General features: G+C 39.9%; 1 protein-coding gene across 1 annotated transcript in view; it reads right to left on the bottom strand.

Moving 5' to 3' along the window:
• CORO1C (coronin 1C) overlaps positions 1 to 22,853 on the bottom strand; it is a 73,647-nt gene that overhangs the window by 15,119 nt on the left and 35,675 nt on the right. The window contains exon 3 of the mRNA XM_032309607.1: positions 11,777 to 11,899. Coding sequence (XP_032165498.1) covers positions 11,777 to 11,899 — 123 coding nt within the window. The remainder of the gene's footprint in view (positions 1 to 11,776; positions 11,900 to 22,853) is intronic.

Here is a 22,853-nt window from a genome sequence, read left to right as displayed (position 1 = left end):
ATACTGTACACTGACTCTATGCAGGTTTTTAAAAAATGGAGTAGAATATTAAAGATCAGAACACCCGTCAGGCCTACAAAATGTTGCTTCTCCACTTGTACTTAATAGCTGAGATTTTATTTTAAATTCCCTGTTAAATTCAAAACTCTCCAGTTAGAAGCATGGAAGGAAAAACAACAACAACAACATCAATGAAAGAAGAATAGGAAACAAGTGAAGCACCCATGAGAAGCAGCACTGGGGTGACAGCTCCCAGTGAGGCCAGGGTTCTGAGGGGAGAGCAAACTCCACCCACCAGGGCTCCTAAGGGACGGTGTCATTTTTAAAACACCATGTTTTCTGTGATTTTACATTTGGAAAATACAAATATACCTAATAGATCTGTAATATCTAACACAGAAAAATCTTACAAAGAAAAAAATAAACCGGCCTCATCAAAGTTAAAAACTCTGCCTTTCAAAGAACACAAAACAGTGAAAAAGAATGTATTAAAAAACTCTTAACGAATCAATAATGAAAGGAAAATAACCCAATTTTTAAAATGGGCAAGGGATTTAAATAGAATATTTCTTCAAGAAGGATATACAGATAGTTTAAAGGCACATGAAAACATGCTCGTCATTATTAGTCATTAGGGAAATGCAAAGCTAAACCACAATAAAACATCAGTTCATACCCAAGGGGAGGCTATAATCAAAAGACAGACAGTGAGTGCTGGTGAAGATGGGGGCAATCAGAACCCCCTACACCACTGGTAGGAATGTAAAATGGTGTGGCTGCTTTGGAAAAGTCTGGCAGTTCTCCAATGTTAAAACACAGACTTACTATGTGGCCCAGCAATATCACTCCCAAGGTAATGCAAGAGAAATGAAAATACATATCCACACAAAAATCTGTATATGAATGTTCACAGCAGCATTATTCATGAATGCCAAAATGCAGAAACAACCCAAAGGTCCAGCAACTGAGAAACGGATGAACAAAATGTGATATAGCTATACAGGGGGAATACTACTTGTCCATGAGAAGAAACTAAATACTGATTCATGCTAAAACATGGATGAAGCTTGAAAATATAATGCTAAATAAAAAAAAGCTAGTTCCAAAAGACCACATATTACAAGATTCTGTGTATATGAAATGTCCAGAACAGAAAAATACACAGAAACAGAAAGTAGATTAGTGGTTGCTTAGTGCTAGTGACTCAGAGGTAGGGATAGCTAAGGGATACAGAGTTTCTTTTTGAGGTGATGAAATGTGCTAAAATTGTCTCCTGTGATGGTTTTATGTATCTGTGAATAAATTAAGACCTTAAATTGTACACTTTAAGTGGGTGACCTGTATGTGAATTATAGTTCAATGAAGCAGTTTTTAAAAATCCTCTTGACTGGTGAAGACACACACAAGATTCATCGTATCTTAACTGGGAACATGCCTGGGTAGCAGAGGGGGATTGGGATGGGAAAAGCATTAGACGGAAGGGACAAAAGACTTTGACAGTGGAAGACCTGAATTCTAACAGGTTAAGAGACACCCTCTAAGAAGAAAGAAACGAGACACCACTAAGCTGAGTAGCACTAAGAATCCTATAGAAAAGGCATTAACTAATATTTAAGTTTGTGAAAAGGCTAAAGTTTAAAATAACTACCTTCTTTTATATGGAGATTAAAACACATTAATATATTTAAAATATATTATATATTAAAATATATTATATATAAAATATATATTATATAAAATATTTCTAATAATATTAAAATATATTATATTATAATATAAAATATATTTAAAACAATTCAAATGTTTTAAGTAATATATTAAAGTAAGTAAATTTACCACCAAAGATTTTAAGGAACTAGTTTGTGAAAAATTTAGAACTTGCCAGTGAACAATCATGCTCAACAGTGGAACAAGTGAGAAACAGAATTTTCCTTTGTTGGGGATTTTTAAGGAGACAAACAACTGTCTGTTTTCAACTGCTTAGGGAAGGCAGAGATCTGGATTAGATGAGTGTTTAAGGTTTAGCTCAGTTCTGCTGTCCTGCAAAAAATTAGAAGAAAAAGTTTGCCATCTTCAAGAATGGGAAAAAGTCATGAATTAAGTGAGCTTTCATTCTTACAGCTAATTCCGCCTAACTATAATCCCTTATGCCAATCATGGCAAAACAAATGTGCCTTCTAAGGGCCCAAGTCTAGACGTCACCTGATTTCCCCTGAACCCTCATCATTCAGCAAATTTTAAACAATGCAGTTGTGAACAAGCACAGAGGGCAAAAGAAAACCTACCTTGCCTCTCTCCACCAGACAGACTGACCCGTGTCTCTCTTCCCTAGGGGTGTGAGCATCTGCTTACCACCCCCAGCATCACAGGTTTGCTTTCATCCTGATACACACCCTTTACTTTTAGTGAAGGGTTTATGATTAGTCAAACAACTCCAAATTGAACTTAACTATCAATGTAGAACAGGTCTTGGGTTTTTGTTTGTTTGTTTTAACAGAAAAAACAGAAAACTGATTTGATCAAAGCCTAAAGTCACAGAGAAACTATTACGAAATGGGACTTTAGTGACTCAACAGGAAATGCATTTTCCAAACCGAATTCTGACCCGGGCTTAGAACTGGAGGAGTGGTAACACCACCTGCCATCTCCAGATGGCACCACAACCACGGGCTGCTGGCTGCTCTTACAAGGACCAGAAACCTCTGCACCCTGTATTTGACTCTGACCACAATTAAATACTGTGCTTTCTAAATCCCTAATGAAGCGTGAAGTGAGGGAAGTCTTTGTTAATAGTCAGCACTGCCAATCTTAAATATGAGGGCAGAAGCAGAGCCCATAATGGGACTTTACCTTTTCCTATCTCCTTCCTCATCCATGTTTTCCTTGGATTGCAAGGAAATTTTAATGATGGGGCAAAAACAATTATAATGTAATTTTTTAAATGAGGAAATTCTGTTTCTTTTTTAATCTCACCTTGCAGATTCAATGGTTTCTAACCCATTTTACCACCTCAGTCACTCATTCACACAGCGCATCTCTTGAGTAGCCTCTATCAGGCAGGCCTATTACCAGGCAAGAGGGGAAGGGGTGACTAGACACACGCTCTGCAGTTGAGGGGCTTACTAACAAAAAGCAGAGATTTCTAAGAGACCAAAAATCAAAGGCCAGTGGTATGATGTAGAAGGTTGTGCCATGGGCTCCAGAGTCAAACAGACCCTGGTTCAAATCCTGCCTGGGACACTTACAGCGATGATCTTGGACAAACAACTCAATGTCACTGCACAGAAGAAACGAATACTTACACTTTCTAGGCCTGCTGTGGGAGTTACATGAGTTTGTAAGCCCTAGAACAGTGCCTGGCATACAGTCAGAGACAGAACAGTATAGTGGTTAAGAACATGGACTCCAGAACTAGAACAGACTGCCCAGTTCCTGATTCAGCACCGTATCAGCTGCATAACCTTGGAGACATTGACCTAAATTTTCTGAGCTTTACGATTTCTTCATCTATAAAATGGGAAATAAGGAATCTGCTTTCAATACATGTTGTTTTGAGAAGCAATGTGGCAGTAAGAATCTAAAGTATTTAGAATAATGCCGGTCATAAGGCAGGCTCTTCCTAAGTGTTAACTATTGCTACTGCCTGTATTATGTGCCAGGAAACTACAGAGTATGTAACCAAAGCTACACAGGTGTAAGACAAGGACTGCACAAAAATGCCAAGTGTCATGAAGTGACCTTTTTGCTCTCCCGTCTGGTGCATCCAGGAAGACTCTGAGGGATGGCCTCTAACAAGGAACAGGAGTTAGGTGACAGGAAGAAGAGGAAAGAAGGAAGGAGTAACACAGACCTGAGGATTTACAGTGGGAGGTGTCAGTGACTAGAAAAGTCTGTGAAACTAAATGAAAAGATGACGGAACTCTTGACTTCACTGGTAAATAAAGGTGGTGGTGTTCTGCACTGTGGACTATGGAAAAGGGCTGAAGACCCGTAAACTTTTCCACATAAAGCATGCACACTGCTTGGCTGGTGCGCACTGGCCCTACTCACAGGCCTGTCGTTTATGTGGCTCTCTGCCCTTCGTAGGGTTGTCTGAGGCTTCCAGGCAACAGCCTTCTTATTTGGGCTGAAGAAGTCTTGGCTCCTGAAGTGCAGGGACAACAAAGCAGAACCCCCACTTGGTACAGGTTTAGTCTTCTTGTGCATAAGCTGGAATGTAGCCTGGTGTGGCAGAAAGGACACGGGCCTGGACGCAAGAAGACACGGCCTCCCAACAGAGCTAGGACACCAACTGGCTACGTTAACATTAAGAACAGACCTCACTTCTGGGAGCTGCAGCTTCCTTATTTGGTATGGGGCCAGCAGCAGCTCTCCATACAGGTGTTAAAGGATATAAGAAAAGAGCTGAAACATTCTGCTACCTGAAGCACTCCCCTGATGTGAGATACTAAAAAGATACTGAAAACAGGGTGACCTCTGACAAACCAGTTGCTGTCTGGGGTGGTGTTCTGTAAGCTGTAAAATGGGACATACTCTTGGCCTCACTTTGCTGTTATAATGATTAAATGTAATCATGCACATAAGGGCTTATAAAACACTGGCTTGGTCTCCCCCCCCAAAAAAATGCTTACTATGTTCGCAATTATTTTTCTTGCTGTTTACTAGAACCATGCATATATTTTTAGGTGTGAACACCAGAATTTCTTTCATAAGCCTTGTCTTCAAACTGACTCAGCACTGTACCCAACTATTTAATTTACATCCAATGATGTAAATGAGTGAAAGCTCTAGTACATGCCTAGGCCGATCAGCACAAAGGAGAAAAGCGCTGATTTCAACACAGGTCTATTAGCTTTTCTCTGTTTCATGTTTAGCCGCTCAAGCCACTATTCTAAAACCAAAGAGCTTTTTCAAAAACCTGTCAGTGAGGAGAGGAAAAGAGGCACCAACCATCCTCTGCTGTACCCAGACTGAGCATCTCAGCACACCAGGGATAATAAGCTCTCTCTCTCTCCTCCAGCTGAATTTTTGCTTTGTTTTGATTTTTAAATAATACTGTGTATTGCTCAAATTTCCTATTTGGACTAGACATTGCTATGGCAATGTTGTGTTTCAAAACAAAACAAAACACGTCATCACTCCCAAGGGCTTCCAGATGAAAAAGCAAATCAATCAGTAAAAACCCATCACGGTTCTGGAAAAAAAATAACTTGAAGCACATGTTCATGAACTAATGTATCACCGGAATCCTTTTCAACATGTGAAATTCTGAAAATGTAAAAAAGGACAGTTCTGTAGAATAGTTCCAGTAAGAAAAAAGTGCTGAATGGGGCGCCTGGCTGGTTCAGTCAGTAGAGCCTGTGACTCTTGATCTCAGTCAGGGCTGTGAGTTCAAGCCCCACAATGGGTGTAGAGATGACTTAAAAATAAAATCAAGACAGACAGACAGACAGACAGAAAGAAAGAAAGAGCGAGAAAGAAAAGAAAAGAGAAAAAAGTGATGAAAATGAAGGAACTTGGGTTTCTCTCGAACAGTAATTTTGAAGCACAATTCATTGATAGTTTTGGGTCTCAAACACAGGGCAAATCTAAAGCACACACGAAGCTTTTCCAGACACTGCTTCTCCACTTTAATCACCCCCAGGTACTAAAGTTATAGCCACAAAAAGGGCTACTCCCCACCAAAGGCCCTACACTTTTTAAATGCTAAGGAAACCAATTCCAAAGGGCAAATGGAGCCTCCTCTAGAGACAGGAAGGGGCTTACTGAGCCTTCGAGAGCTGCAGAGCCGCAGGCTTCCCCACAGAAACTGCCTCCAAGAACCAGGCTGGTGAGAACAACACAAGTTTTGAGAAAATCCAGAACTGAGAGCTCATTTTGAATGTCCTCAGGTTAAAATACCTGCTGGTAAAGGGCCCGCTGCAATCTGCACAAAAGGGAAAGAACATGAAGCCTGAGAATGACCAAGGGATTCACTCTCCTCACCAATGACAATACCACTTCCATTTGTATTTAGAGGCAAAAACTGTATTAGGAAAATCTGTCATAGAAGCAATGATGTGCAAAATGGGGAGTTTGCTTCTGTTGACTTCTAGTGTAAGACTGATTTGGGAGAAGGGAAAAGTGTCCTTTTGAACTACTAGCCGGAAATGGGTAACACAAACACGCTGTTTCCAAGATCTTTCCCTCTCCCAGATTCTGGAAGAAACGATAACTGCAACTCACAGTTTGAATCAGCCATTTCTTAGATTTGTGTTTGATTACTCCCTGCAGATAAGGAACAATGGTGAGTCAGTATCAATCACTAAACTTAACTCGGCTACTCTTCGTATTATTTAAAACAGTAATGTTTTCCTGGAGCTAAACTTTTTCCAAGTCAAATACTTAGTAGCCACAATCTTTAAAACTCTCTATGAGAGGGGCGCCTGGGTAGCTCAGTGGGTTAAGCCTCTGCCTTCGGCTCAGGTCATGATCTCAGGGTCCTGGGATCAAGCCCCGCATCGGGCTCTGCTCAGCGGGGAGCCTGCTTCCCTTCCTCTCTCTCTGCCTGCCTCTCTGCCTACTTGTGATCTCTGTCTGTCAAATAAATAAATAAAATCTTTAAAAAAAAAAAAACTCTCTATGAAAAGGTATTGTTGGAGAAAAGAACTCACAATATAAGAAGTCTGGAAAACCTAGAAGCAGATTATAAATTCTGGGAGAAGGATTTATATAACTGCTTTCTGCCAGTGCAAGACACTGCTTCAAAAGGTAATAAATTAAAGGTAAACTAAACCAATATAATTTACTTTTAGACCACTTAAAGAAGTCATCTGTATTTTTTTTTAAGATTTTATTTATTTATTTGACAGAGAGAGAGAGAGAGCGAGCGATCACAGGCAGGCAGAGAGAGAGGAGGAAGCAGGCTCCTTGCTGAGCAGAAAGCCCCATGTGGGGGCTCGATCCCAGGACCCTGAGATCATGACCTAGAGCCTAAGGCAGAGGCTTGACCCACTGAGCCACCCAGGCATCCCAGTCATCTGTATTAATGATAAGATGTGAAACACACACACACACAATGGGGTATTATGCAGCCATCAAAAATGAAATCTTGCCATTTGCAATGATGTGGATAGAACTAGAGGGTATTATGCTAAACGAAATAAGTCAATCAGAGAAAGACTATTATCATACAATCTCACTGATCTGAGGAATTTGAGAAACAGGCAAAGGATCACAGGGGAAGAGAGGAAAAAATGAAACAAGACAAAACCAGAGAGGCAGACAAACCATGAGAGACTCTTAAATCTCAGGAAACAAACTGCAGGTTGCTGGAGTAGAGAGAGTGGGAGGGATGGGGTGGCTGGGTGATGGGCACTGGGGAGGGTATGTGCTATGGTGAGTGCTGTGAATTGTGTAAGACTGATGAATTATAGACCTGTACCCCTGAGGCAAATAATACATCATATGCCAAAAAAAAATTGTTTTACTTAGAAAATCTTAGTCTACTATATAGTGCTATCTGCTGTTCTTATAACAAGAAATACAACTAATTTTTTTTCCAAATTAAAAAAAGTCATCTGTAAAAGATGAAGGAATATACCATCAGCATAAACCTACAATCAAAAGGACACTGCTGTCACTAAGTCAATGCTTGCCAAATTAACAAATCAATGCTTAAATGCTTAGGACTTAATGGAATTAAAACTATAAATACAAAAAGCTTTCAAAATAAATGTAGGGGTGCCTGGGTGGCACAGGGTTGAGCGTCCAAATTGATTTCAGCTAGCATTATCATCTCAGAGTTGTGTGATGGAGCCCTTGCAACAGAACCTGTGCTGGGCATGGAGACTACTTAAGATTCTCTTCCTCTGCCCCTCCTCGCTCCACGACCCTCAGTCCACCCCTGCCCGCGTACATGTTCTTTCTTAACAAACAAAACAAAACAAAACAAAACGAAACAAAACAAAAAAACCCTTAATTCTTTTACAGTTCATTTGGCAAAGTGGTTCTATTGTATTTTTTAAACTGAGTATTTGCTAAAGATATTCTTACTTCTATGAACCCACTACAGGTATACTGAAAAAATACTAAATTTTTATATGTATAGTTTCCTTCCTGTTGTTATTGTTACTATTACTTTACCTGTAAGGCAGATGAGGTTGAGGGTATGTAAGCGGCCTGCATGCGCTCCAAATCCCCCATCTTGGGATTCTTCTCCTACTAGAATGAGGCCTTGTTATGCTACCTACTATTTGTAGCTCCTGGATTACTACCCAGGCTAGTAGTAGCCTAGGTTTGGGAAACTACTGAAAGCATTTCTCCTTTTTAAAAAAAGGTATTGGGATGCCTGGCTGACTCCAATCAATAAAGTGGGTGTCATGAGTTCAAGCCCCACAGTGGAGGTGGAGATTACTTTAAAAATAATCATTGTCATAATAAAATTATATATAATAAAACAATATATAATAATAAACTAAAAATAAAACTGAAAAAGTGTTGTGTTTGAAACAGATTATCATACAGTGTACTTTCAAGAGGGCAAAGAGGAAAATAAGGTATTGAGAAGGTATAGTAGGAGAAAAGCAGCTATTTCTTTAAAATTTCACTTCAACTGTTAAGTTATAAAAGCTTCTTGTAATTGCCCCAGTAATAGTAACAAATGATTTGGAGGATATTAAATAATTAAAATATCAGTGCCATACTTAAGGTCTTAAAAAAACAAACTAGGAGGATTTATCTCAAAGCATTGTTCAATTTACAAAATGTTCACTCTGGCAATACCAACAAAAGGGAACATTGGAAGATCCAATATTCAAGAGGTTAGGTTAAAACTACATAGTCCATGGAGTGCCTGGGTGGGTCAGTGGGTTAAGTGCCTGTCTTCGGCTCAGGTCATGATCTCAGGGTCCTGGGATCAAGCCCCTCGTTGGGCTCTCTGCTCAGCGGGGAGCCTGCTTTCCCCCTCTCTCTGCCTGCCTCTCTGCCTACTTGTGATCTCTCTCTCAAATAAATAAAATCTTTAAAACAAAACAAAACTAGATAGTCCAGAATTTGAACAGGGAATATTAAGATGAAGTACAACGTATTTTATCCTTGAAACTGTGTGTGTGTGTGTGTGTGTGTGTGTGTGTGTGTGTGTAGTCCCCCCAACCCGCCCCATTTACTGCGCGGTCTTAAGAAGAAAAAAAAAAAGATCACCAAAGGGGCGCCTGGGTGGTTCAGTTGGTTAAGCGTGGGTCTTTGGCTCAGGTCATGATTTCAGAGTCCCTGCACTGGGCTCCCTGGTTGGTGGGGAGTGTGCTTTTCCCTTTCCTTCTGCCCCCTCCCCCTACTCGTGCTTTCTCTCGCTCTGGCTTGCTCACTCTCTCAAATAAATAAAATCTTTAAAAACAAATGATCACATGGTAACAATGAGCATTCCCAGCATCCAGACTGATCTAGAAATTCCATTTCTCCATTAAAAGAAGCCAGAGCTTCTGGGAGAAATGGCTGATATTAAGTGTGGGTGAAGAGATGTCCAAGATGAGCCTGAATACCTTCACATACCAAACAGCAAGGAAGCTACCGAAAACAAATAGGGTTTGTCAAAAGAACTCAGGGAAACTTGAAGAAGTTCCCACTAACAAAGACTGGATGACCTGAGCTTTGAGGTAAGAATCGTAATGAATTAAAACCCACTAAATATGTTCAAATCCATGAGCTCAAAATGAAATGGAAGCAGTGGTAGAGGGTGGGGGTGGGGAAAACCTAACAGGTCATCTTCTGAAAAAGACAGAGAACCAATTCATTATCTTGAAAACTGGGTAAATAAAAGGAAAGAATCAAACATCTATCATACTTTCCTATCTAAACAGTACTACTGGGCAATCAAATAGTATATAAGAAGGGGCATCACCTTACAATTTTACCAGCTAAAAACTGAAACAAAATAATAGAATTTAACATTTCCATTTTGTGACCCCCTAACGATTTGTGGCATCTGAGTGGTGAGCATAGATAGCTGCACAAATCAAAAAAGAACAAAGACCAGACATCTTGGGATCATCGGCCTCTTGATGGAAGAACATAACACCAGCTATACAGTCTTGCTGAAAGGACCGAACTTGAACCTCATCACACTTCAGGATCCAGCTGCCAATTTGCAGGGAATTCAGAGGACAGAGGAGCATGATGAACTGCACCATTAGTGTGCAATCACCAAAAACTAGATAGCGAAAGGTGCAGGTCTAAGGTCAGGCTTCTTCATTAGATTCATTGTTAAGGACAAGAAAATAATGGAGGAGGAACCTACAAGATATACAAAAGATTTAGAAGACAAATCAAGTTCTTTAAGCCAGCAAAACTAAGCTACACTGTCTAGAAATGCTTGCTGAGGTGATTAAAACCATGAAGAACAGCAAGAAGTTAAGTATTTAAGAGTGGGAGCAGTGGTTACTTTAGGGAGGGAGGGAGGGGTTATGACAGGGATGCAGCACATGGAAGAGTCTGAGAAGGAGCTGGGTGGGGGTGAGAGGGTATTCATTTCACTGAACTTCCTTCCCTGCTTACATGTTTTAGAACAAAAAAAGGGTTTTTTTTTTTTTTTTAAAAAGATGAATCAAACCCGCTTTTTAAGAGAAGTCTCAGTTTAAGATTTTGGCATCAGTGGTCTCAATAATGTTCCTTTCCCTTAGTAAAATGTGTCTGCAGTCATGAAAATGATCAATTTAGCAAGGCACACCAAGCAGAACAATTCCTTTTAACAGCAGCATATTTCATTATACTATGACTTGGCTGCCGAAATTATGAGATCACAGGAGGAGTTATCCTCGGCCAAAAATCCATGAGGAAAAATGGGTAAATGTTTAAATGACACAGTTCAGGAATTAATTTGTGTTTATGTACAATAATTTTAATTAATAAAACTTTCCAAACAATGTTTCTAAGTCTGGCTCAGGCGACAGAAAATGAAGAGGGAAATAACAGTAGTGTGGGTCTCCAAGTTCTGCACCCGACATGCAGGAGACCACCGCATCTGACAGAGGGAGCACCTTCACTGATTTCTGCCCTTAGTGCATTACTCCCCAGAGGGACTTATGGTAAACATACTTTGGGCTAGGATTATGAATGGATCCAAACCTATAATTACGTTTTAAGGCTAAGAAGAACATAATCAAGAATAAGCAGCTTTAGTTAAAAAGTATCCCAAAACCCAGTTTCACAAATAATCTACTTTTGTAACCTAAATGAGGGAATGTAAAGAACTCAAATGTCTTTCATGTTGTTTGTTTATCTGCAGAAAAAGGACTTTCTTAAGAAGGTCCAACTCGATAGAACACACCTTCTGACGTTAGCTTGGAAAGAAACACTTAACTTATTGCAAAACTTTACTATTCCCCAGTTATCTGTTACATATTCCTTTTTTAATGTATAATCTTCAGCATTTTTTATGTGTAACTTTCCACTGTAATAGGCCATTCATGTCAGCAGTTTTTTCTCCTTTTTGGGGAGGGAGCAGGCTCGTGGATCAATGGCATTCACAGAACGCCACAGAACAGGTGTGACAAACATCAGTAAGCATGTACACACGCACATCCATACAAAAGAAGAAAAACAATACAGTACAATGTCTCTGACATAAGGGCTTACAAGAGGCTTATCTACAGATATGCTTTCATGTCACTCAGGGTATAATCCAGTGGACAATCAGAACTGCTATGACTTTCTACTTTTCCAGTCTCTGCACACACACTCTCTTTGGAAGTGGTGGGTGGGTCTCACTGGCCTGTGTGCCTGCCACACCCTGGGAGCTTACCATCACCGTGCAATCTTCTGAGCCACTGGCAATGACCTGATCGTTATGTGGGCACCAGTCTATGTCGAGCACCGGTCCTGTGTGGCCACATACTGTAGGGTAGGATTTGTCAATTCGACCAGTCTGAAAGGAGAGAGAAACAAATCTCCTAATTAAACACCAACACCAAAGAGTTTGTGTGTTCTCTCAAACCCATTTTTCTTTTGTTACCGCCACCCCAAACTCTCCAATGTCTATATATGATGACATTCACATCAGTCAGTGTCAACTAGTAGGAACTGTCAACCTGCATTTCTAGAAATAGTGACGGCCAAGGATACTCCACCAAATTATAAGAATCCAAATTTCGAGGGGTAACTGGGTGGCTCAGTGGGTTAAAGCCTCTGCCTTTAGCTCAGGTCATGATCCCATGGTCCTGGGATCAAGCCCCACATCGGGCTCTCTGCTCGGTGGGGAGCGTGCTTCCTCCTCTCTCTCTGCCTACCTGTGATCTCTGTTTGTCAAATAAATAAATAAAATCTTAAAAAAAAATTCAAATTTCTAGAACCACAGAAGTGTTATTTAATCAATTACATTAACAGAGCAAATGAAAATACAAAATATTTTCACCAAAATACAATTTGTAAATTACAGATGTGTTTTTACTATTAAAAAAAAACCCTTGGTATTATTTAAAATGTTAAATGTAACTTTTAATAAAATTAACTAATACCCTTGAATATAATAAATTACCAGTTCTGGAAATGAATGGCATACTGTGAGCACACTAAGTTAGGGTAATAAAAAGAAAAGCTCTAGCTATTGCTCAGGGGCTAACGGACATACTATAATGTCTCAGTCTCTTCACTGTCTTCAATCAACGGAAGAGACAGCCAGATCTAATTAACACCAGCTTGGATCCCACCCATTATCTAGTCCACATCACATTAAGAATACAATTTTCAATGTTGGTAAAGCAGCCATCACAATATGCTCATGTTATTATACATTTGAATCTAGTAAGTCAATCTGGCTTATCGAGCTGATTTTGTGTTAACCAAGACAAATGCTATTGTTAACAACAGATACATAAAAGCTATTTCCTTTTTGAAACAGGTTAATGCCAGTCCATGCCGAGGTCCTATTATGCTCTAAAAGCAGTCATACAAAAAGGAATCACTGCCAAGCAAGACTGAACCTATTTTTTGTTGTTGTTGTTCTCTGCTTACTGCAAGTCATCATAACAGTGAGGTAAGGCTTCTCAGAAATTTTTCAAGATCAAGAAATTCTATGATTTCTCCACTTCGGCTCAACTGTGGAATCTCCAGAGAAGCAGTATGCTAAATGCAAAGACCACAGTATCCGTCGGACAGATACGGGTTCAACTCCAGGCTCAATTACTTCAACAGCAGACGACCTTAAGCAAGTCATACAATCTCTCTCAGCTTCATCCATCACCTGTGATATGAGTAACAAGAATACCTATCTCCCAAGATTACTGTAGGGACTAGATGAAATAAAGTGTTTTGGCAAACCATAACTTAGTATTACAATTATCTGTGTAAGGTATGCAAAAAATTTAATTTCAGGTGCACCTCAGAGATATTGCCAGGTTCTGGTCCATATCACTGCAATTCAAGTGAGTCAAATGAAGTTTTTGATTTCCCAGTGCACATAAAAGTTTTATTTACACCATACTGTAATCTATGAAGCATGTGATAGCAATAGGTCTAAAAAAAGACAATGTGTAGACCTTAATTAAAAGGTATTTTCTTGCTAAAGAATGTCAACTATCATCAAACCATAACAAACATAACAGTTATGAAAAAGTTTGAAGTATTCCAATAATGACCAAGATGTGAGAAAGACAGACACAAAGTGAGCAAGTGGTGCTGGGAAAATGGCATCAATAGACTTGTTCCACACAGGATTGTCAGAGACCTTCAGTTTGTTTAAAAAACAAACACACAAACAAACCAACAAAAAAATACAAAACAAAACCAGAAACACAGTATGTAAGTGCAGTAAATGAGGTAAGCCTGTATAGTGCCTAGAATATAGTAAATACTCAATAAAAAACTACTGCCACTTCTTATTAGTTCTATATATATAATACATATGAACATAATATATTAATTTACTCCACCATTAAGAACTACAAATATGTGTCCCTTATGAACTTCTAGGGGCCAGATGCTGTGCTGAGTACTGGAGATACAAAAGTGAACAGGGCAGCTCCATCCTGGCTAAACGTGGAGTTCGATCAAACCACCAGTGCCAGCACAGCAAGGGACGTGCTCCAGGAGCACAGGCATGGGTGGCAGGGACACAGAGAGGGGCATTCAACCAAGCCTGTGGGGGTCACAGTCTGTGGGAAGGTTTTCTACTGAGAAAGAATAATTCTAAACTGAGGTGTGGAGATGGCCCCATCCACAGACCTAAAAGTCTGGGTTTTTCATATGCTCGCAATCCCTTGCAAATTGGATTCAACCCAGTTTGGATCTCCAGAACTGCATCACCAAAAAAGGAATCCTAGAAGAAAATGCCAACCAACACATTATATAGAATGGGGGTGTTTGTTATAAGGAGGGGTCCTCTGGGTCACTGACAGGCAGCAAAGCCTGAGTGGCTGGGAACCAGACGGCCTGGGCTGGCGTCGTGGCTCCATCCTTTTCCAGCTGAGGCCCCAGCCAAATAACTTCATCTTCCAACCTCATTTCCTCATCTGCAAAATGAGACAGTTACAACTCCTTCTGTAAAAGCTCGTGAGAATTAACTGGAGACAAAGTAACGGACTTGGTACTTTCCCAGCACCTGAAAAGCTCCATATGCTTTACCCCAAAACAAACAACTGCTGGAATCCACTCTATCATATCCCTGATCATGTCGCTCCTTGAAGAAGGAACTGCCAAAGAACACCTTAGCCACGTGGCTTTCCCTCTCTCCCTCCCTGCATCCTCACAGAAGCCCAGCCCTGATGCTACTACCTGCCACCCCTTAGCATTCTACTGCTCATACAGGTCGTAATGGAAATCACAAGTGTCCGTTTTATAATATTATGACATACAGCATACAAAATAATATGAACATTATATTAAATCCACCAGCTAAAAGACGGTGTGTCTCAGATTAGATTACAATCAGTTATAAGGCATGTTTAAAAAATCATAAACTACCGAATTAAAAACTAAGAAGGTCACTAAAGGAGGGTAAGGGTATAAAAATATGTGCCATCCAGCCATGCTAGAACAAACTTTAAGGTGCAATGCATTATTAAAGATTACTATCACTACATAACATTTAAACAATTCACTGGGATGCCACAGACACTATGAACTTTAACTCATCTAACTATATAGATTCAAACTAATTACAGCAAAAGCTGAGAGAACTAGGAAGAGAAAATGACAAAGCCATAATGTTAGAAGATGTTAACGAAGACTTACTCTCAGGCAAACAGACAAAAATTAGCATGAATATAGATGACTCTAGCAAGTAACAAGCTTGATCTAATGGACTTATTCAACCTTAGAGCCAATATTTTAAAATAAACATTTTTTTTCCATGCACACATTAAACATTGCCTTTTTAAAATGACCTATTGGGGGTGCCTGGGTGGCTCAGTGGGTTAAAGCCTCTGCCTTCAGCTCAGGTCATGATCCCAGGGTCCTGGGATCGAGCCCCGCATCGGGCTCTCTGCTTCGTGGGGAGCCTGCTTCCTCCTCTCTCTCTGCCTGCCTCTCTGCCTACTTGTGATCTCTGTCAAATAAATAAATAAAATATTTAGGGACGCCTGGGTGGTTCAGTTGGTTGGACGACTGCCTTCGGCTCAGGTCATGATCCCGGAGTCCCGGGATCGAGTCCCACATCGGGCTCCCAGCTGCATGGGGAGTCTGCTTCTCCCTCTGACCTTCTCCTCGCTCATGCTCTCTTTCACTGTCTCTCTCTCTCAAATAAATAAATAAAATCTTAAAAAAATAATAATAATTTAAAAAAAATTAAAAAAAAAATAAAACAAAATGACCCATTAGGAAACCACAAAGCAAATCTCACGAAATACCAAGGAATCAATATCCTGTAGCCCACTTTTAGAGTACAATACAATTCAAGTAAAAATTAATAGAAAAATATATAAACACCAAATCCCCAAGGCATCTGAAAAAATTCTAAATTTATTAAATTCTTCACACAGAAAATTATAATGGCCAATAGAAAAAAGTTAAAACTGATCAATAAACACTGGACAATTTGTGGGAAAGAGCTAAAACAGATCTCCTTAATGGAAAATCAGTAGCCTTAAATGCATATATACAAAGTCTGAAAATTAAAGAGAAGTTAGAACATACAAAGAGCACACTCAAAGAATGTAAAATTATGAGAAGAAATTAACAAGAAATAAATAGTAAGCCAAACTGATACAACAGGACAGAGTAGAAAAAGAGAGAAAGCACTAATACCAGTAATTTTAAAAAGCATGTAACTTACAAATATGGTCTAAGTTGACATGACATGAAAATACTAGGAGTAACATCTGATAATAAATTTGAAAACATCAGATGGATAGGCAATCTCCTAGAAAAAAAAAATCAAAACTTTTTCAATAAATAAAAAACCAGAATAGACCCCAAACCATGAAAGAACCAGGAACAGAAGTCCACATATTACCCACCTCCCCACCAATCATGAACAACAAAAGCTACTAGGCTCAGACGGTTTTACTGGAGGACTTTACCAAACACTCAAGGAAGAGACCTCAGACAAAACTTTCCAGAGAACAGAAAAGAGGAATACCACTGAACTCCTTACATAAGGAATGTCCACCCTGACACAAAAGACAGTGTAAGAATGAATGGAAGCCAAATGACAAATACTGATGCAAACTCAACAACCACAACGACCACCACCTAACCAAATTCTGCAGTGTGGGTTGTTCTCAAAAAACATAAGCAGAATGGAAAGACAAGCTGCAGACAGAGAAAATATATATGCAACATCCAGACTGGACAAAGTTAACAAATAACCTAACAGAGTAACAGCAAATGGTAAGAGCACAGAATTCCCAGGGAAGGAAACCTAAACAGCTTATAGATGTAAGAAAAAATACTGCTCTCCCTGGTAATCAGGGAACCACGGATTAAAATGATCAGGTAACACTGCAGACCTATTAAAACTGGCAACAATTTAGACATCTAAATACACGTGTTGCCAAGGGATGTCAGGAAAGTGGAACTCACAGGAGATTCTCCTGCTGCAATACCTTTTGAGAGCAATCCAGAAACAGGTGGAGGTGAAGATGCCCACCCCTGAGCATTACCACGTGGCACTAGGTGGTCTGTGGGTAAGAAATGTTCCCAAGTTTTACACAGAAAGGATATTAACTGCAGCGTTGCTGGGAATAGTGAAAAAAGCAAAATGCAATTTGCTTTCTTGGTATGGAAATAAATATCACTTACATAAAAGTTTAGCACATATAAAATAATAACCTATAATAACCTATAGACAGATAGATACACATGTAATGAAAGTACACATCCCAAGTTTGAGGAAATGGTTAACTCTGGTGAAGGAGAAGAAGAGGAAAGAAGAATGGAAATTTAGCTACATCTGCTATACTTTATCGTTTTTCAAAAACAAGAGGTATGAAACAAACAGGGCAAAATATTAACATCTGTTTAATCTTGCGGGTAAGTATGTGAATGTCCTATTACTTTGTTTCCTATTTTTAAAAAAATAATTAAAATGCAATAGAGTTGAGAAACACACCAATGTATTGTTATCCGGCCCCCAGGAATGTACTGTTATTAACTTTACATTAAAAAATATTCACTCCCAAGGTAAAAATGTTTGTCTATCTGCACTGTTTTATCTGAGTCCTTGCACCCTAACACTCTCCCTAGCAAACCAAATCTGGCATCTTTGATGGCAAAGTATAGTCACTAAACTTTGAACTTCCAAGGACACAAAATAATTTTTTCCAATCTGGGTTAGAAAGAGCTTTTGTTCAGATACACTAATTTTGAGGGCAATCTGGAAGTACTAACACAAGTTATTCTTAATTCTACTGAGAAGCTTATGAAATGACTTTCTTTTTAAGGTGAAAATTATATAATCCTCGTGTAAAGATAGTGGCAGTATTGCTCAGTCAAGTCAGACATTTAAGAAAAATAGTAAGCCTAGCTGCCATTCTCGGCTTAGTGCCCACAAGTCCAACCATCAAAGTACTCAACAGCTTAACGTTTTCACAGGAACTTGAATGTCATTTAAAGAGCAACTGCAGTCATCCTTCCTATCAAAAACAAGTACTTGTAAGAATAGCTAATACTCGGGGTGCCTGGGTAGCACAGCTGGTTAACGGTCCGACTCTTGGTTTTTTCTGCTCAGGTCATAATCTCAGTTTCATGAGATCAAGCCCTGAGTCAGGCTTTGTGCTCAGTGTGGAGTCTACTTGTCCCTTTCCCTCTGCTCCATGCCCCCAAGCCCTGCTGCTCATGTGCATGTGAGAGAGAGAACTCTCTCTCTCTCAAATAAACAAGCAAACAAATTGAATTAAAAAAAAAAATAGCTAACACTTTCAGAATGCTTCTATTTCATGCTAGGACCTTTAGATCTTCATTCTCACAAAGCTGCTTTATGATAGAGCAACTTTATTATCCCCATTTTCTAAATAAAGAGATGGAGTGAAGAAGGGGAGATCTGAACATCACTGACCAGCCAGCCATACAAGATTTTCATAGGGAAAAAATTCCCATTAGGCTACGGGTTGTGAAAAAAGGCATGAAAGTCATGTTAAAAAATTACAGGCAGTTGGTCATCAGAAACAGAGTTAATAAAAAATGGTATCCTGCCAACAGCTGTTTCCTCTGGTTGTAACATCATCACAAATCCTTACAACAAATAAAACAGGGAAGGTAGCATCACGTTGCAGCAGAACAAAAAGGGAATCAACTAAATGTCTGATAGTGTTAAAAAACGAAAAAGGGAAGCAATGCGAGAACTGGCATTTTAAATGTGCACTGACTGTTTCACAGACAGGAGGCTCACCACACACAACTCAGGGTCAGCTATCTCGACTTCAAGGGTTACACCACTGAATAGCTTCTTACCCATAACAAAATCAATCAAAAGAAAAGCACAACATATTTTATCCAATGAGTACATTATTAAAAGGGCAGAGCTGGGCAATTATAAACTGCTGAGAGCGCGAGTGCATGGAAACTGGAGGAAACCATACAATAATGGCCTTATATGGTAAAGATATGGACGCATCATTTCTGAGAAACACTGTGCACGAGGATCTAATGAAAATGCATTTCTCGTTCATACACATGACACATCCTCATTCATCATGCAGTGAATAGACCGAGGCATCCATGTCTAATTGCTGGCTTGTGAAGGACCACTCAGAAGGGACACCCACTGCCAGTCATGGGGACAACACAGCTCACCTGCACCTCTAAGCAGCACAAGTAAGTGAATGCTGAGGTTAGAAAAAAATAGTTACAAGAATTTAATGCCCGCCCCCCCTTTTTTTTCCAATTAAATGGTCCTTTATTTTAAGTACTACCTATCTGTTTTCCAAGACTTACATATAGATTAATTTCATTTACTAACTAATCAGGTCACTGTCTTCTTAAGGATGTGTCACACATCAGCTGCGTCATCTAGAATATCACTCATTTTCTAGCATGGAATTGCAAGTTTAGCTGAGAACAATCCACCACCATTTAGACTCCCTGCTTTAAATAATGTTTAAAAATTTATCAATTACTTACTAGTCCCTGCCACTTGTCACAAAAGAGCTCTTATTGTACCTCTCTAGCTAAAACTCCAAGTGGTGGGAATGGCCAGCAAGTCAACTCAAGTAGCAAAATGACCAAGATTACCAACGGCGCTGGCCCTGTGCCTAGTTCATAAACTTGTGACATATTAGTGAAATAGGTCAGGGCACTGGCTTACGGACTGTCATTATCTAAAAGATCCAACAGCCTGCCCAGGGCCCAGCAACATGAGCCCCAGGGAAAATTCAGCCTCCAAAGTGTGTGTACAGCTGGCACAGGGGAGAGGTGTGACAGCACAATTTCCATGCGGCTGGCCCGAGCTGAGGCTGATGGCTTTGACATGTTCCAGCCAGCAACCCTCATAGTGGCAGAAAACCACCTAGACACTACCACTATCATTTACTCTGAGTTTGGGGAAAGTTCTCAAAAATTTCAAAACAGCCACAAAACTCAAAAGAGCTCCTGGAAACTGATGCTTCAACTATATCCAGAGTTAGGCAACACTTTCCTCCAATAGGCATTTTTGCAGAAGGGAAAGTAAAAAGCAAAATTTAAGCACCGGTAAATACATTATCTAACTGCTCTAAGAAGGAATGTTTGTGATTTTAAATAACCTTGAAAACACATTCCTCCTGAGGCATACCAAATTCACTGTAACTCTTATGACATGACATTTCTAGTTGTTAAAGACACCTCCCATCAATTTCGATGGTAAACTGTTAACTTCTGCCACTTACATATCACAGTGTATCTTACTAGTTTCTCACACCTCATGTCAAAAAGGAATCCATACTTAGGAAGTACACAAAGTGCATTCATCCTACATGCCAACGGCAGTACTGTGCAATCAAGAAACTCTAAAGACACATGAACGTAAGTGTACAGAAGTCTTCTCACACATCTCTTCCTATAAAGGAGCTCTACTCTGTGATTTTTTTTTTTAAGATTTTATTTCTCTATTTGACAGACAGAGATCAAAAGTAGGCAGAAAGACAGGCAGAGAGAGAGGAGGAAGCAGGCTCCCTGCTGAGCAGAGACAACCCCCCCCCCCCAATGCAGGGCTCAATCCCAGGACCCTGGGATTATGACCTGAGCAGAAGGCGGAGGCTTTAACCCACTAAACCACCCAAGTATCCCTCTGCGATGTGTTTTTAAAGGAGCTGATAGTATACCAGAGGAACCTGCACATATTTTCACTCTCCCAAACTCTCAAAATTCAGCACTGGGAAGCTTGCCCACATGACTTCTACATTCTATAAAAGATCATTCAGAATGACTGTTTCTTAACGTAACAACAACCCCCAAAGTAATAAACATTTTCGATCCTCATGTTCGCTTGCTTAACTGGGGCTAGGGAGCATCTAGCAGGTCCTTCAAATGCACGCTTTCGTTAAAGCCACAAACAATGCTGACCAGCAGGCTTACTGTTTCTCACAATAATCTAGGTTTCCAAAAAGTTAATAAACTTCCACAGTGCTGAAAAGTGACACATGTTAATTCTACTAGTCAAATCAAGTATTCTCCTTTAAGATGCTCCACTTACCCCTCATACAAGGTCTTTCTAGCTGACATCCCAGAGTTCAGTCATGCAGACCCACACTGCTCCAGGGTGTGGGCTTCTGACAGCAGTTCACACTGTCCCCCTCAACCAGTTCTGCACAGCAGCTTCCCAGCGCCTTTCCAACCTCTGATCCACGGTCATCTCATCCAGCCTCTTTGAAATCTGTGCTTATTATCCAGCCTGACCGCACTACCTTTGGATATAAATGTCTAAAAAGTCCCTCCCTATCCTGACTCAATGAACAAGAGACAAAGATTTTCCAAACTTTCCGTCCCTACTTTATATATTTTAGGGAAAAAAAATGCTGGTCAAAATAACTTTATATGCCCAGAGTTCAATAACTTTATCATTCTGTTCATACTTTAAAAGATCTTTTGTAAGGCACTGATAATGACTCCTTACTGGCCTCAGAGTAATACCCTGAGAATTTCTGAATCTCAACAAGGAGAATGGTAAGTCAAACATGTGCTCGGAAGCAAAGGAAAAGTTTTCAGGCCAGGCATAAGAGCTCTATTCACACTGTGCAGAGCTCAAAGGATGTCTACTGAAGTTTTTTTCAACTTCCTTTTCCTTGTTTCAGTATTATTTATGTGGATAAATGTTCTGTTGAAATCTCTTCAGGCCCTACTGCTCCACATGAAGAAGCTACAGAGTCTGTGATCGTGGGACAGGGCAGAGTGGCACAGGGAACATGACACGGACTTCTACAGCAGACCGGCAAGACTGAGATACACAATATATGTCTTGCTGACAAGCTGGCCACTGAGAGGGGCTGCTCCAGATCCAGGACTAATACAGCCTGGGGTGGTTTTACTTTAAGGGAACCAAAAACACCAACCTTAAGGGTAAGCAGAGGAGCCCTGGAATCAAGCACACAGGTTGGGTTACCCAGTCCTGTCAAGGAAGTGAGATCCTAGAGCTGCCAGAGAGAGGCAGTGTGGCTCTGTAGAGAGCTCATTTGCCTGTGAGCAAAGAACAGGCTTTATGGGCATAAAAAAAAGTCAGGCAAATTATTTGGCATCATAGGTCCTCTTTAAAACCTGGGTCTAATACCACATAAACCATTTTAAAAGTCTTAAGAATATGAAAGAAGTTACTGTAAAACTATGGATTTCACAATCAGAAAGCAAAACACTGGAAGTTAACGTTTCCTTGCTCAACCATGCCTAAATATGCCATAGTACAGAGAGACACTGTATTTCCTAACAATTTGTAAAGTGAAAACCTCATCACTAGAGACACAAAATTCCATATACTTCTGGTCTGAAAATAAACACAAACTAGGAATTCAGGATGAGGTAGAACCCAGTCAACATAAAATTCAGCTCACAAGCAAAAGCTGAAAAGCAAAATAACTACTGACCTAAGTGCAAATACAGGAAATTAAAACAAATTGTTCAATTTCACATCAGAAAGGAGAGTAATCAGTTGCCTAACCCCCTGTATTCAGCAAATGACACTGGGGATTCCCTTAGAACCCTCTGTGAATGACAAAGAACTCCAGAGCTACCCCCTTTCAGTCCAAACCCTGCAGTGGGTTACGCACAAAAGCTTCAGAATAAAAATCCACCCTCCTGGAAGTAGAGATGAAAACCAGAAAAATACTGTAACTTTTTTTTTAAAGGTAAATGCCTTGCAGTTCCCTTCGTGTAGTAGTTACGAACAAGCAGGAAGATGGGAGTAGAGACCCAGTTCTGTAGACTGTATCATTTACTCACTTCTTAAAAGCTTAGCCAGATAAGAAACCCTAGTCACTGGT

Source organism: Mustela erminea, chromosome 13 (assembly GCF_009829155.1).
Source record: "Mustela erminea isolate mMusErm1 chromosome 13, mMusErm1.Pri, whole genome shotgun sequence".
Taxonomy (NCBI): domain Eukaryota; kingdom Metazoa; phylum Chordata; class Mammalia; order Carnivora; family Mustelidae; genus Mustela; species Mustela erminea.
The sequence above is the reverse complement of the archived record's forward strand: the minus strand, read 5'-3'. Positions and strand labels throughout refer to the sequence as shown.